General features: G+C 49.7%; 1 protein-coding gene across 7 annotated transcripts in view; it reads left to right on the top strand.

Moving 5' to 3' along the window:
- The window catches only part of MAP3K12 (mitogen-activated protein kinase kinase kinase 12), a 17,460-nt gene extending 3,152 nt beyond the window's left edge, over nt 1–14,308 (top strand). The window contains exons 2-17 of one of the 7 annotated variants that reach the window (XM_008575913.1): nt 4,738–5,018; nt 5,563–5,607; nt 7,315–7,488; nt 7,588–7,796; nt 8,138–8,321; nt 8,512–8,703; nt 8,955–9,113; nt 9,269–9,427; nt 10,422–10,530; nt 10,785–10,894; nt 11,028–11,144; nt 11,274–11,411; nt 11,582–12,206; nt 12,400–12,470; nt 12,563–12,836; nt 13,278–14,308. In XM_008575913.1, the coding sequence (XP_008574135.1) occupies nt 5,011–5,018; nt 5,563–5,607; nt 7,315–7,488; nt 7,588–7,796; nt 8,138–8,321; nt 8,512–8,703; nt 8,955–9,113; nt 9,269–9,427; nt 10,422–10,530; nt 10,785–10,894; nt 11,028–11,144; nt 11,274–11,411; nt 11,582–12,206; nt 12,400–12,470; nt 12,563–12,836; nt 13,278–13,376 (2,673 nt within the window). In that variant the 5' untranslated portion in view covers nt 4,738–5,010 and the 3' untranslated portion in view covers nt 13,377–14,308. Of the gene's footprint in view, nt 1–4,737; nt 5,608–6,020; nt 7,067–7,314; nt 7,797–8,137; nt 8,322–8,511; nt 8,704–8,954; nt 9,114–9,268; nt 9,428–10,421; nt 10,531–10,784; nt 10,895–11,027; nt 11,145–11,273; nt 11,412–11,581; nt 12,207–12,399; nt 12,471–12,562; nt 12,837–13,277 lie in introns of those variants that run through there. The other 6 variants (XM_008575884.1, XM_008575895.1, XM_008575902.1 and 3 more) reach the window with 6 other exon arrangements.
- Nucleotides 14,309–14,640: the final 332 nt, after the last annotated feature.

Below are 14,640 nucleotides of genomic sequence, written 5' to 3'. Positions count from 1 at the left end.
TAATCGTAATAACTTCGTATAGCATCGTGTGTGTGTGTGTGTGTGTGTGTGTGTGTGTGTGGCTGGCTGGCTGGTACAGGGATCAAGCCCTGGACCTTGACGTTATCAGCACTATGCTCTAATCAACTGAGCTAACTGGCCAGCATCTAAAATAAATTCTATGTCTTATTTTAAAAGTGATTCAAAATTATTAGTGAAATACTGGAAAATATAGGTAAGGCAAAAGAAGAAAATTAAAACACCCATAATTCCACCTTCCTAGAAACTGTTAAACTTTGGTATCTATCCTTCCAGATATATTTATTTGTCTGTTTGTTTGTTTATTTGTTTGTTTGGCGGCTAGCTGGTAAGGAGATCCAAACCCTTGATCTTGGTGTTATCAACACCACACTCTAACCAACTGAGCTAACCAGTCAGCCCCCAGATTTTTTTTTTTTTTTTTTTTAAAAGATGACCGGTAAGGGGATCTTAACCCTTGACTTGGTGATGTCAGCACCACGCTCAGCCAGTGAGCGAACCGGCCATCCCTATGTGGGATCCGAACCCGGGGCCTTGGTGTTATCAGCACCGCACTCTCCCGAGTGAGCCACGGGCCGGCCCAGCCCCCAGATTTTTTTAAATACACATCCAAGGCTGGCCAGTTACCTCAGTTGGTTAGAGCACAGTCTTGTAACACCAAGGTCACAGGTTCAGATCCCTGTACCTGCCAACCACCGAAAAAATAAAAAATTAATGCACATCTAACTGAGGGACTATCTGTTGAAATATGTTGAACTTCTTCCAGGAGGGACCCCTGTGACCCATCCCATCCTGCATCCTGCTCCTGCCTTCCCCTTCCCTTCAGACCTCAAGGGGTAGTGCTGAGGGGTGATCCTGGGCCACACAGTCAAGGGGAGGATCTTAGTGGTGTAGCTGCCCAGGAGAGCAGATTCCAAATAAAAATTAAAAATCTGGAAGGATAGATACCAAAGTATAACAGTTTCTAGGAAGGTGGAATTATGGGTGTTTTAATTTTCTTCTTTTGCCTTACCTATATTTTCCAGTATTTCACTAATAATTTTGAATTGTTTTTAAAATAAAACGTATAATTTATTTTAGAGGCTGACCAGCTTAGTTCAGTTGATTAGAGCATAGTGCTGATAACACCTAGGTCGAGGGCTTGATCCCTGTACCAACCAGCCACACACACACACACACACAGAGAGAGAGAGAGAGGGAGAGAGAGAGAATTTATTTTAAATTGCAAAAGAGAAAATAAAATTTATGCAGTGCCCATCTATTCTTGTCACCTAGCTTAAGACAGCTGTGCTACAGAGGGAGGATGAATGGTGTGGAGGAGAGAGCACAGGCCTCAGAGTCAGGGAGGTTTGTTGAGATCTTATCTCTGCTCCCGACCAGCTGGCTGACCTGGAGTATGACAGTTCTTAAACCTCAGTTTCTTCATCTCTAAATGGGGACAGAGGGGGCCAGCCCATGGCTCATTCGGGAGAGTGTGGTGCTGATAACACCAAGGCCACAGGTTCAGATCCCTATGTAGGGATGGCTGGTTAGCTCACTTGGGAGAGCGTGGTGCTGACAACACCAAGTCAAGGGTTAAGATATCCCCTTACCAGTCATCTTTTAAAAAATAAAAATAAATAAATAAATAAATAATAATAAATGGGGACAATGGTAGCTATATGTCACACAGCAGTAATGCTGGATTTGCAAAGAAAGGGCTGATGACGTTGTAGAGGAATGACTGGGGGCTCTAGCACAAGCACAACCATTATGACCTGGTTCCAATGGAACCTGAAATCGTGTTTTGTCCTGGGGAAGCATAACGTAGGAGACCAAGTCTCCCTTTTTCTGGTCAGACAGAAGAGATGGCCTCTCCAGGATCCACAAAGAAATATCTGGTGTCTAGCCAACCAGGAAGACAACAAGGAGGCAGGCATCTTGCTCACTGCACTCCCTACATCATCTTAACCCTCACCACCCTGTAAGGTAGGGTTGGGAGTCTCACAGAGATCCCATTCCTTAAACTAACTGGTGGCAAAACTGGAGTTCTAGCTCTGATCTCCAAATCCAAGCCTGGTTCTTTTTTCGTAAACAGTGCTGCCCCTCCCCACTTCCCCTTCACTGCCCACCTTACTGGAAGAAGAGGTATGGCAGCTAGGGGGTCTCAGGGCTTGACATGTATGAGGCTGAGGACCTGGATTTAGGGGTGATCTCCAGCTCTTCCCAGGTTTTCAGGGCAAGGCATTTCCCCCTCATGAGGGCACTGAGAAAAGCTAAAGTTCTTTCTATTTTAGAAGAACTCTAGGGCCAAGATTATGGATTCTGTAAAAAGGAAAACAAAAACAAGCTGCAGCCAAGCGGACAGGAGGCATGGCCGTGATGTATCAGAGTCCTTTATCCTCTCAGGGTTTCAAAGCCTGCAGAGGTGGACTAGGATTCCAAAATCTTGGGTCTCCTTTTCCTTTGACGACCTCCTTTCTCGAGATAGAAGGGGAATCTTCCTCCTTTTTCTGAATGGAAAATGAGGTCTAGGACAGTGGAGAGTACTCAGCGTGAGAGCCCAAGATTTAGACAGAGCGTCCAGCCTCTGAACTCAGCCCCCCAGACCACTAGACAAGCAGCGCAGCATTGAGATTCTTCTGTTAGAACAGGAGGGTGCTAGAGAGAATGCAAAGGGGTGAGCTTCCCCCACTCTACCCTACAGCCTCCTTAGGGGGCACTCTGGGAACCACCAGCAAAGCAGAGAATCTCTTAGCAGAAACTGAATTAGGGTCTCCTGTGGTGTCCAGAGCCTGCTTCCCTGACAGATGCACAGTCAATACTAGGTAAATATGGTTAACAGAATGACTGACAGAGATAACCACCCCTCCTGTCACATCGCTGCCCTTCCCCCCATGCTCTGCATAATTGATGACCAGGGAGACAGCTCCCCTCCCCCAAGGTGACCAAATGTCTGGGCCAGGGCCTCATAGCCATGCTGTACCCCCAAAGCCCTGGCACAAAGGACCAGAGGGGAGCAGTGGGACACAGCTGGCAGGTCGGGAGTAAAGGAAACAGAAAGGGGTGTGTGTGTGTGTGTGTGTTTGTTTACTGGGAGGGAGGAAATCTCTAGTTTTACCATAGCTCCCTGGGGCTTCAGCTTTCCCCCAACTCCTTCAGGTCAATCTGGAAGTGTCATTAGCCTGAAAATGGGGTGGGTTAAGCCTGACTAGATTCCCTACCTTTCGCTTGGTCCCATCTCCTACTTCTTCAGCTATTCTCACTGCCCTTAAAGACAAACAGGTGAAACGGCTTCTCTCTTTCTCTCCCCAGCCACTGGCCCTGGATACCAGAAGGGCCTCTGGGGAAGCCTGGTGAACTGGAGGGAGGTTTGGCTGCAAGTGTCTCTGAGCATGTCACCCTTTCTATGCCTAAACCTTCTAGTTGCCAAACCACCAGATGACAGCTGAAAAATTCCTTTAAAAAGCCAGGTGTTGTGCCTACCCAAAGCTCAGCTTCTAGGCAGAAAACGAATTGGGGAGGGGATAGATGCTATCCGTGTTTTTCAGTCCCCTTTCATCTCCATTTTTTCAGGGTCCTCCTCTGCTTTTCAAAACCAGCTTTTCAATCCATCCTTCTCCCCTTTGACTCTCCCTGCGCTTCATTCTGGTCTCTGTATGTTTCTCGGCTAAGTCCCTCCTTCTCTGGTTGTGCCTTTCACCCTTTCTGTGTCCTGCCTCCCCATCTCTCCATTTCCTGCTTTCCTTCTCTGTGGCACTGCACCCCCAACACCAACACCACGAGTCCCCTCCCTCCAACACCAATCCTCCACACGACGCCTGGGCCAAAGATTTGTCTGCATGCAGAGTCGGGGAAAGGTGCGTAAGGAGAGAAACACAGATAGGGCAGACCGCTGGATCTGAGATCCACACCCATGATCACCGTAGCCATCCCAGCAACCAGCCACATGGGTCTACCCGGGTCAGGGGCCGGGCAGGGCCCAGGCTCAGCCCCGCCCCCGCGCCGCGCTCACGTGACCCTGGGCTAATCTTGTCCTGGTGACTTCACGCGCCGCCTCGGGCCCAGTCGTCATGGTTACGCCGCAGCGCCCAGCGCTTTCCCTATCCTACTGTGTCCTCTCCCCTTCCCCACCCGGACCCCCTCCTCTGGCCACCCCTACCCCTACCCCACCCACAGCCACGCGCCACGTGACGGTCGGGAAGGAGGTCGGGTGGGGGAAGGGGCATTGTGGCCTTACTCCCCGCTTCTTAATGGCCCTGACAGGCATCGGGAATCCATTGATGGTGGCCTAGCTGTCCAGCGGGAGGCCTTTGCTCCTCCCCGAGCTCCCCAATCCCGGCATCCCTCCCTCCTGTCCTCCCCAGGCGAGAGCGTCTGAGGGCCGCCGACCTTGGTTCTGGGTGGTCCAGAAGGGAAGCCTGGGCTTGGGGCGGGGCAGGCGAAAGCTTGGCCTGTGACTGAGTGTAACTTGTATTACAATCCACACCTTACCTCTTGAGCAGCAAATATCTCGTGGGTTATGTTGGAAATTCGGAGGCTGGACTTAACTGTGATTACGACTTTCTGGGCTTCAGTTTTTTCGAGAATGTAATGGGACCAATGATAATACCTCCCTCACTGGGCTGTTCTGAGGATTAAGGGAGCTAATGTATTTACTGTGTGTGTGATCCTTAAGGCGATTCTCCGGGGTGGGTAGGGCTGTGGCTCCACCTCACCATACATCTCTTTGCGTGCCAGGTGCTGTTGGAAGACCAGGGATTGCTCTAAAGCAGTCCAGGCTTTCAAAGGAACGAGACGACTGACCACACTCTCCCTCCAGTGTAATGGGAGCCATGATAGAGAAAGCACACGGGGCTGTTCCAGCCCAGAATGGGTATTAACCTAGAGCGGGTTGGGACAGGAAGACTTCCAGGATGAAGTGAGACTTGGAAGGCAAGATGCGGATGAGAAGTGCCTTCAGGCAGAGCATGCCTAGGAGTGAAGCTTGAACTTCGAACTAGCCATGGCACCATGGACAGGTTATTTAATACCTCTATGCCTTAGTCTGTAAAATGGGGCTAATAATGCCCACCTTATAGTTTTGAGGAATAAATGCACTAATGCATCTATACCAAAGGCTGGCATGCATGGTAAAGCTTTCACAAAAGTTAGCCATTATTATGGTGCCCTGGCTCAAAAGCCTGATGTAGCCTGGTGTTGGGCTAAGGCCTGGGTACCAGTAGCAGTGGGAGATGAGGCTGGGGAAGCCAGAGGGGCTAGAGCATGGAGCTGAGCTACTGGACCAAGAGCAGTGGGCCATTGAAGAGTTTGAAGCAGAAGAGGGAGTGATGGCCCATTTTGTTTTAGAAAGATCCTTCTGAAGGCTAGGTGTAGAATGGAGCGGGGAAGGATTTTGAAACCAGTTGTCCTGGGCCAGGTGATGACAGCTAATGAGGTTCTAACTGAGGCAGTAAAACTAGTAATGAGACTAAAGAGAGAATAGAATGGCATTGAGTCAGAGCTTTTCAAATGTGCCAGTCATATCACAATAATAATCACCTGAGGTGCTTGTTAAATATGCAGGTTCCAAGCCTACCCATATGCGCTGAAAAAGTCTTCAAGGGAAAGGTATGTAGATTGTTACAAGAACTGAAACTATCAGTTTCCTAAACCTCCTTGTATATCTGCATTTTCACCCAGCGAGCTCTTATGTATGTGTAGATTCCTGCCACCCCTCTTCCATTAACTGAGAATGTATGGTGTTCATTCCCAGTAGACTGTCGCAGAGACTGAAGGACCCTACTATGAGGAACAGAGGAACAATTAGAGGGATTCTTTTTTTTCTTAAGCCTACCTCACCCAGTATTCCCAGGCAGTCTCCCAGCCAAGTACCAACCAGGCCCACCCCTGTTTAGCTTCTGGGATCAGACAAAATCGGGCATGTTCAAGGTGGTATGGCCATAGATTTTTTTTTTTTAATGAGTGGGATTCTTGTTCTGAGGGATCCTCATATCTCAGAATTTGGTAACTAACTAAATGTGCAGGGAGATGGGAGACCAGGATGATTTCCAGCATTAAGTTCTGGACAAGTCTGGTATAGGTTGAAGAGTATGCTGTACCTGAGAGAGAACAAGTTTATCCCTTTGCATAGCCGGAGAAACTGAGGCTCAACTAGAGCTTGCCTGAGGTTACATAGCCATTGAGTGGCAGGGCAAGTCTAGGATTCAGGTTTTTTAATTGTTGCTGTTTAAATAGCAACCATTTAATTGGGACAAATCTCCATTGCCTGGTAAGCTGGGTTTTGGCTTGGGAAGCTCAGAATGGGTTGGTGAAGGAGAGAGGAGACAGAGCCTCCTTTGACACCCAGGAGAGCATCTGGACTGATGGGAGGGCTAAGGGGTATGAAGCAGTAGGCTACAGATTGTTCTGACACAGCTTCTGCATCCCTATTGGATGGTTTTGCTTTTTTCACGAACTGTGCTGGAGGGATAGCAAAGTTGTATAGTTACAGCCTTCACTTACCTTGAGAGGCCTGGGTGTGTACCTGTGAGCACCTGAGAGTAGGGCCCAGGTGTGGTTCCTGAGTGTGTCTTAAGATAAGGCTGTCCCGAGTTGAGTGTTCCTGAGAGGACTCATAATTGGTATTATGTTTAAATACTTGAGTGTGAGGCCCAGTGCCTCACTTGTATATGTCAGAGGCCCAGGAGCATTATCTGAGGGTGCCTGAGCAGGTCTACCAGTGTCGTGTGTGCACATTTCAGTGTGAGAGAAGTCTAGGTATGTTACCAGTGTGTGCCCGAGTCTGAAACCCAAGGTAAAGGTGTCTGAGAGACCCTCATCTGTCTGCATCTATGTGCACCCATGAGCCTCAGATGAGAGAAATATGTACTGCAGTGGTGGGTTACAATAATCTTACAAGAAGGGAACTAGTCTGTTACCATTATGCTGGAGTTTAAGATATATTTTACCTGAGTGGGGCCATGTCCTTATGGGATCCTTCTCCCTGTCTCCCTGCGTTTGAGATCTGTTGGACAGCCCTACCTGATTCACCAGATGTTACTTGTGTCTACCTGTGAATGATATTCAGGTATGTTACTTGTATACCTAAGTATTACTTGTGTTACTTACAGATGCCTAAGAGGAAGCCCAAGTGTGTCAGGTTTCCTAAGATGGGTACAGCTGAAACTTGGAGGGGGATGAGCACTTGAGGATGAGGCTCAAGTGTTACCTCCAGCAGGGTTATTATGAGCCCAGCTCCCCAAACCTTGCCTTGGGGTGAGCATCCTGAGTTGGCACCTGCAGCTTTGACAGCCCTTCCCTCCTTTGTTCCCACAGGGCCCACCGCTCACCACTACACTGGGGCCCAGAGGTCATGGCCTGCCTTCATGAGACCCGCACACCCTCCCCTTCCTTTGGGGGCTTCGTGTCTACCCTAAGTGAGGCGTCCATGCGCAAGCTGGACCCAGAAACTTCTGACTGCACTCCTGAGAAGGACCTGACACCTACCCAGTGTGTACTTCGAGATGTAGTACCCCTCGGTGGGCAGGGCGGGGGTGGGCCCAGCCCCTCCCCAGGTGGAGAGCCACCCCCTGAGCCTTTTGCCAACAGTGTCCTGCAGCTACATGAGCAGGACACAGGGGTCCCAGGGGGAGCCCCTGGGTCACCTGAAAGTCGGGCGTCCAGAGTTCGAGCTGATGAGGTGCGGCTGCAGTGTCAGAGTGGCACTGGCTTCCTTGAAGGCCTCTTTGGCTGCCTGCGCCCTGTCTGGACCATGATTGGCAAAGCCTACTCCACTGAGCACAAGCAGCAGCAGGAAGGTAGGCCATGTCCTTGTGGGAGCCCTCTCCCTGTCTCTCTGAGCCTGAGATCTGTTAGACAGCCCTAAGTCACCTGATGATCCCGTCCATCTCCATGGCCCAGCCCTAGTCCCTTTTCCATCCATCAGCCTCTAACTTCCCAGCTTCTTCTGAGGCCATCCATTCATTTCCTTACTTGTCTCCTCAAACCTAATCTCCTCAGCCTATTCTGGCTACTTTTCTGCCTTGCCCTTGAGTCATTCCAACCAACTCAGTGCTGTCCCATCCCTCGCCTTGATTCATCACAAGGTCTTGAGTACAACTCTTTTTGAGCCTTGTGGCACTGTTCCTCTTGCCCACAGACCCTTGGGAGATCCCATTTGAGGAAATCCTGGACCTGCAGTGGGTGGGCTCAGGGGCCCAGGGTGCTGTCTTCCTGGGGCGCTTCCATGGGGAAGAGGTGGCTGTGAAGAAGGTGCGAGACCTCAAGGAGACCGACATCAAGCACCTAAGAAAGCTGAAGCACCCCAACATCATCACCTTCAAGTAAGGTCCAGGGCAGGGACGGGGGGCTGGTGATACTATGCTGAGGCCTGGGACCCTCCCAAGCAGTGGGACCTACTCCATCCTTCCCAGAAGAGCCCCACAACTGGCAGAGGTGGGAATGGGTTTCCAAGTGTGAATCAGGTGAATGCTAAGCTGGCTGAGGCTTCATACCACTGTGTTCCGCCCACAGGGGCGTGTGCACTCAGGCTCCCTGCTACTGCATCCTCATGGAGTTCTGTGCCCAGGGCCAGCTGTATGAGGTTCTTCGGGCTGGCCGCCCTGTCACCCCCTCCTTGCTGGTTGACTGGTCCATGGGCATTGCCGGTGGCATGAACTACCTGCACCTGCACAAGATTATCCACAGAGACCTCAAGTCCCCCAAGTAAGTAAGCAAGCAAGCAGGGAGAAGCTGCTGTGCATGCAAATGACCCACCCAAGTCAGTGTGGCCATCTCCCTGCTTACAGACCCTGCCCTGCATCCATGTGGCTATCTCAGAAACCTCCTCCAAGTGACAATCCTAACTTGGGAGGGCTGTGGTGAGCCCCTTACCTTTGGGTGTCCCAAATGATTTTTAAAAGTTCAATAAGGTATGGGGAGGGCCATGGACTCCAGCTGACTACACTCTTTACCAGCATGCTAATCACATACGACGATGTGGTGAAGATCTCAGATTTTGGCACTTCCAAGGAGCTGAGTGACAAGAGCACCAAGATGTCCTTTGCAGGGACAGTAGCCTGGATGGCCCCTGAGGTGATCCGCAATGAGCCTGTGTCTGAGAAGGTCGACATCTGGTGAGGGCCAGGCTGAGGACTGAGAAGAGTGGGTGGTCAGTCAGCACAGGGTTGGAGTGGGGACTTTCAGGGTTTGAGCACAAGTGACATGGGTTTGTAGCAACCAGGGCCTCTGGAAGGAGCCCTTCCCAAGAGATGTCCCCTTTTATCCCCAGGTCCTTTGGTGTGGTGCTGTGGGAACTGCTGACTGGTGAGATCCCCTACAAAGATGTAGATTCCTCAGCCATCATCTGGGGTGTGGGAAGCAACAGTCTCCATCTGCCTGTGCCGTCCAGCTGCCCAGATGGCTTCAAAATCTTACTTCGCCAGTGCTGGTAAGAATGGCCTGTGCTGAGACTGAGCTTGGTGAAGGTGACAAGCAAGGGGTGTTGCTGATGGACAGCCATCACCTAGAACCCAGGCATCCAGGCCCAAAATCCTTAACAAGGAAAGGAACTCAAGAGGTTCCAGATATGGTTCTCCAAAAACCCAGGATCCAGGATGTGGTTCAAGTCTACAATCTAGAACTGAGAGAGGCTGAACTAGCTGATAATCTGTAGGGGTATGTTACATTCAAAGATTGCATCTGAATTGGGCTTATGCTACCTTCTGAGTTGAGTGACCTTGGGCAAGTGGTATCACCTCTGAGCCAGTTTCTTCATCTGTAAAATTTGGGTAACAATATCTGCTATCCAGTACCAAAGAGTACACAGAAGTACCTGGAAGGAGCAGCGTAAGCACTGAGCATAATGGATTGATCCTCAAATAGACTAACTTAGAGTGCAGGAGGGTAAGGCCATGGACCCTCATATGGAACCTAGATGCTGACAGAAAGTTAAAGATTCCTAATCTGTCATTGAGCATTTCCCAAAATGTTTCTTTTTTTTTTTTTCTTTTTCTTAAAAGATGACCGTAAGGGGATCTTAACCCCTGTCTTGGTGTTGTCAACACCACGCTCAGCCAGTGAGCTAACCGGCCATCCCTATATGGGATCCAAACCCGTGGCCTTGGTGTTATCAGCACCACACTCTCCCGAGTGAGCCACGGGCCGGCCCCCCAAAATGTTTCTAATGGAGTTATTCAAAAAAGTTTTATTTTGGCAGACAAGTTGGAAAATATGGGGTTAAACAGGTTTCCTTTCTGCAAGACTTTGATATGCTTAACAAATAGAGCATATAACATTTATTTCCTAGAGAGTTCACCATGGAATTATTTTGTCAGAGTACATTCTAGGATTGAATTCTCTAGGACACACTTTGAGAAAGGATGCTCTAGTTCCTAGCTGGTCCCTGAAATTCCTCTCTCTCCCATCAACTCCATTCTCTCCAGGAATAGTAAACCACGAAATCGTCCGTCATTCCGACAGATCCTGCTGCATCTGGACATTGCCTCAGCTGATGTACTCTCCACACCCCAGGAGACTTACTTTAAGTCACAGGTGTGCTGTGGGTAGGAAATTGAATACTTAACTCCCCCTCTTTGCAGAGACAAAGATGTCCTTTGACAGGGAGGCTGGAGAAAAGGTTTGACTGGGATGGAACTAATTGGTACTTAAAGGGCTGAGACACCAAGCATGTCCCACTCCCTTTCATTCTAACACACAATTTACAGTGATGCAGGCAACTTGAAGACTTTCTACATGTCTACTGGGTGAAGGGATGGCCCTCACCGTCATTGTCTCTCCATCCCCAGGCAGAGTGGCGGGAAGAAGTAAAGCTGCATTTTGAAAAGATTAAGTCAGAAGGGACTTGTCTGCACCGCCTAGAAGAGGAGCTGGTGATGCGGAGGCGGGAGGAGCTCAGGTGTGTGCCTGTGTTAGGGAGGTGATTTTACCAACAGCAGGAGCTGTGACCACCACCAGTTCCCAGAAACTGGGCTCCATTATGGCACCAGACAAACCCAGTTCACCTTGGGGAATGCTTCTACCCATTTCAGACATGCCTTGGACATTAGGGAGCACTATGAACGAAAGCTGGAGAGAGCCAACAACTTGTACATGGAACTTAATGCCCTCATGTTGCAGCTGGAACTCAAGGAGCGAGAGCTGCTCAGGTAACCCTAACCTGTGTTTATGCACCAAATCCCTAAGTCTTCATGGAGCTGTGCCTGATTTAGAGATCCTACTGAGCTTGGGTCCCCCTTCCTGGTCATGCTCAACTGAAAAGGTGCCTGGATCTTTAGGCGGGAGCAGGCTTTAGAGCGGAGATGCCCAGGTCTGCTGAAGTCACACCCTTCCCGGGGACTCTTGCATGGGAACACAATGGAGAAGCTTATCAAGAAGAGGAACGTGCCACAGAAGCTGTCACCCCATAGCAAAAGGTGGGACTCAAGCTCACAAGTACTGAGGCTCAAGTATGGCAAGGGGGATAATGGACAGGCAGCAGATGCTCAGAGGGGGAAGAGAGATGCATCATACTGTCCAAGGTTAGGGAATGCTTTGCGTACATAAAATTGGTAAACTCAACCTTGTACTTTTCCTTCCCTATCAGGCCAGATATCCTCAAGACAGAATCTTTGCTACCTAAACTAGATGCAGCCCTAAGTGGGGTGGGGCTTCCTGGGTGTCCTAAGGGCCCCCCCTCACCAGGACGGAGTCGCCGTGGCAAGCCCCGTCACCGCAAGGCCAGCGCCAAGGGCAGCTGTGGGGACCTGCCTGGGCTCCGTGCAGCTGTGCCACCCCATGAACCTGGAGGACCAGGAAGCCCAGGGGGCCTAGGAGGGGGACCCTCTGCCTGGGAAGCTTGTCCCCCTGCCCTCCGTGGGCTCCATCATGATCTTCTGCTCCGCAAGATGTCTTCATCATCCCCAGACCTACTGTCAGCAGCACTGGGCTCCCGGGGCCGGGGGGCAACAGGGGGAACTGGGGATCCTGGCTCACCACCGCCAGCCCGGGGTGACACACCCCCAAGTGAGGGCTCAGCCCCTGGCTCCACCAGCCCGGATTCACCTGGGGGAGCCAAAGGAGAGCCACCTCCACCTGTGGGGCCTGGTGAAAGTGTTGGGCTGCTGGGAACTGGAAGGGAAGGGACAGCAGGCCGGGGAGGAAGCCGGGCTGGGTCCCAGCACTTGACCCCAGCTGCACTGCTGTACAGGGCTGCTGTCACCCGAAGTCAGGTAAAGTATGGGAAAGTTCCTGAGCTCTTCCCCTTTTCCCTTGTTCTCCCTGGGATCCAAGTCTCATTCCCCATATATTATGCTCTTGACCTCAAGCCATTCCTTACTTCATCATTTAATAACATCTATGTTCCCTTCTCCTGGATTAATGACCTCTTCCCATTTTTTAATCACAATCTCATCTATCCTGCAGAAACGTGGCATATCCTCAGAAGAGGAGGAAGGAGAGGTAGACAGCGAAGTTGAACTGACATCAAGCCAGCGGTGAGTGACATAGTACAGGGATAATAGCACTCTTACTTTCTGGGCTGCAATGGGCAGGACCAAGCTGTAACCCCTTGCTCTCCAACATATAGGTGGCCTCAGAGCCTGAACATGCGCCAGTCACTATCTACCTTCAGCTCAGAGAATCCATCAGATGGAGAGGAAGGTACAGCTAGTGAGCCTTCCCCCAGTGGCACACCTGAAGTTGGCAGAACCAACACTGATGAGCGGCCAGATGAGCGGTCTGATGACATGTGCTCCCAGGGATCAGAAATCCCACTGGACCCCCCTGCTTCAGAGGGGGTCCCTGGCCCTGAACCCAGCTCCCTGCCCATTCCACACCAGGACCTACTCAGAGGGGAACAGGTGAGTCACAAAACAAAAAACAATCAGTATTGGATAGGGTGAGCTGGAAAAAGATGCCTGGTCATTTCACAGCTTTTGGGGAGAGATGCACAGGCCAGAAAGATAAGGTATTTAACCTTCAAGTCACCCACTTCTGAGCCAGTCTGCTTGCGTACCAGGAAGAGCAAATAGCCATGTGATGGAACTTGAGAGGCCTGTAGTACAGAACACCTAGTATGGTGCCTAATATAGAGCTTGCATGATAGTTATAAATTGCAGCCAGGGAGGGATCCTGAGAGGAGTATGGTGCCTTGGAGAATAGCCTGAGCAACTGAAACCTAGAAGCAATAAAATTAAGCTGCTGCCTGATAAAAGACCTCATTGAGGGACCCTGAAGGAATCTATTCAAAATGCCAAGAGATGCTGAGCTCCACCTCAATGTATTTTTACTCTTCCTCACAGGGCCATCCCAATTCTGAGGACTCAGACTGTGACAGCACTGAACTGGACCACTCCAACAGCATTGATGCCTTGCGGCCTCCAGCCTCCCTCCCTCCATGAGAGCCACTTTTATTTCCTGTACATAGAGAAATATTTATATAAATAATATATATGCGCCACATAATCAACAGAGAAAGATGGAGCTGCCCCAGCCTTAAGTCAAGTTTGAGGGAGCCTGATACCCTAACCAATTCACTTGATAAACTCTAGGGACACTAGCAGCTGTGGAAATGAATGACAAGCACCGCCCTAGAGCTGCGTGCAGATGGGGAAACTAGCCCTTTCCTGCTTCATTACATTCTTTATGTTCAGCAAGCAGTTAGGCAACAGAAAGCCAGGCTTGTATCTATACTCTCTACCCCCAAATACTGGTGGGCAGAGGACGGAACCACTTAGACTGCACTTTTTTGTTTCCCGTTTACTCTGTTTACACATGTTGCACTTGGGAGGAAGGAGAGTAAGGCTGGACCCTCCCCTCTGAGATTTCTCAGGTGGCAATGTAACTCATTTCTTTTGTCCTTTCATTTGTCTGCCCAAGCCCTGGCTTAGGGCCGAGGGGGAGGTTAGAAGACTGATAGCATGTGATGGCCCAGGCTGAAGAACTGGGTGCTGTTTAAGTCCCTGCTTTTATCCTGGTGCCTGATTGGGGTAGGGACTGTCATATTGTAACTCCTATGAAAAACCTTGAAATATAACCACTCCACGCAGGCCCTACTGTTGCGGGTTTTCTTGACGAATGAATGGGGTAGCAAACATGGTTTAAGTCTCAAGCTCCAGACTTTATCTGACTCTGGACAAATTTACTTACCCCCTTTATACCTCTTCTGTAAGTGAACATATCTAGCTCCAGCTTTCTAAAATCATTGGCATAAATGGTAACAGGTACATCTTTCTAAATGATTTTAGTTTAAGTATATCTTAAACACCCACTTTTGTTATAGAGCAAAGATTATAAATGAACAGTTATTAAAAAGAGACTGAAGTTTAAAATATGCAAGCCTGAGCAAAGGAATAGCCATTTCCAAGAAGCTGAATCCCGGTCAGATACACATCTGACTGCTTCCATGTATACGCATGCGTGTCCTTCTCCGTAACCTGCCCTCTAGGAAGTGCTTGCCTACTCTTTACAAGTAAGTCCTAGGAAAAGTCTAATCCCCAATCTTTTGGGCAAAAGTTTTACAAGGGACAACCAAGAGCAGAGTCAAGGGAAAATAGGATCAAGGGCCACAAAAAAAACATGAGTGGGAAAAGAGAAGAAAACATCTTAACTGGAATAAAAGGTTCTATTCAAAACCCAAGTAGAGTCTTTTGAAGGATAAAAGGT

Source organism: Galeopterus variegatus, unplaced genomic scaffold (assembly GCF_000696425.1).
Source record: "Galeopterus variegatus unplaced genomic scaffold, G_variegatus-3.0.2 Scaffold60, whole genome shotgun sequence".
Lineage (NCBI taxonomy): Eukaryota > Metazoa > Chordata > Mammalia > Dermoptera > Cynocephalidae > Galeopterus > Galeopterus variegatus.
Note: the sequence above shows the minus strand (reverse complement) of the source record. Positions and strands in the feature narration are given on the sequence as shown.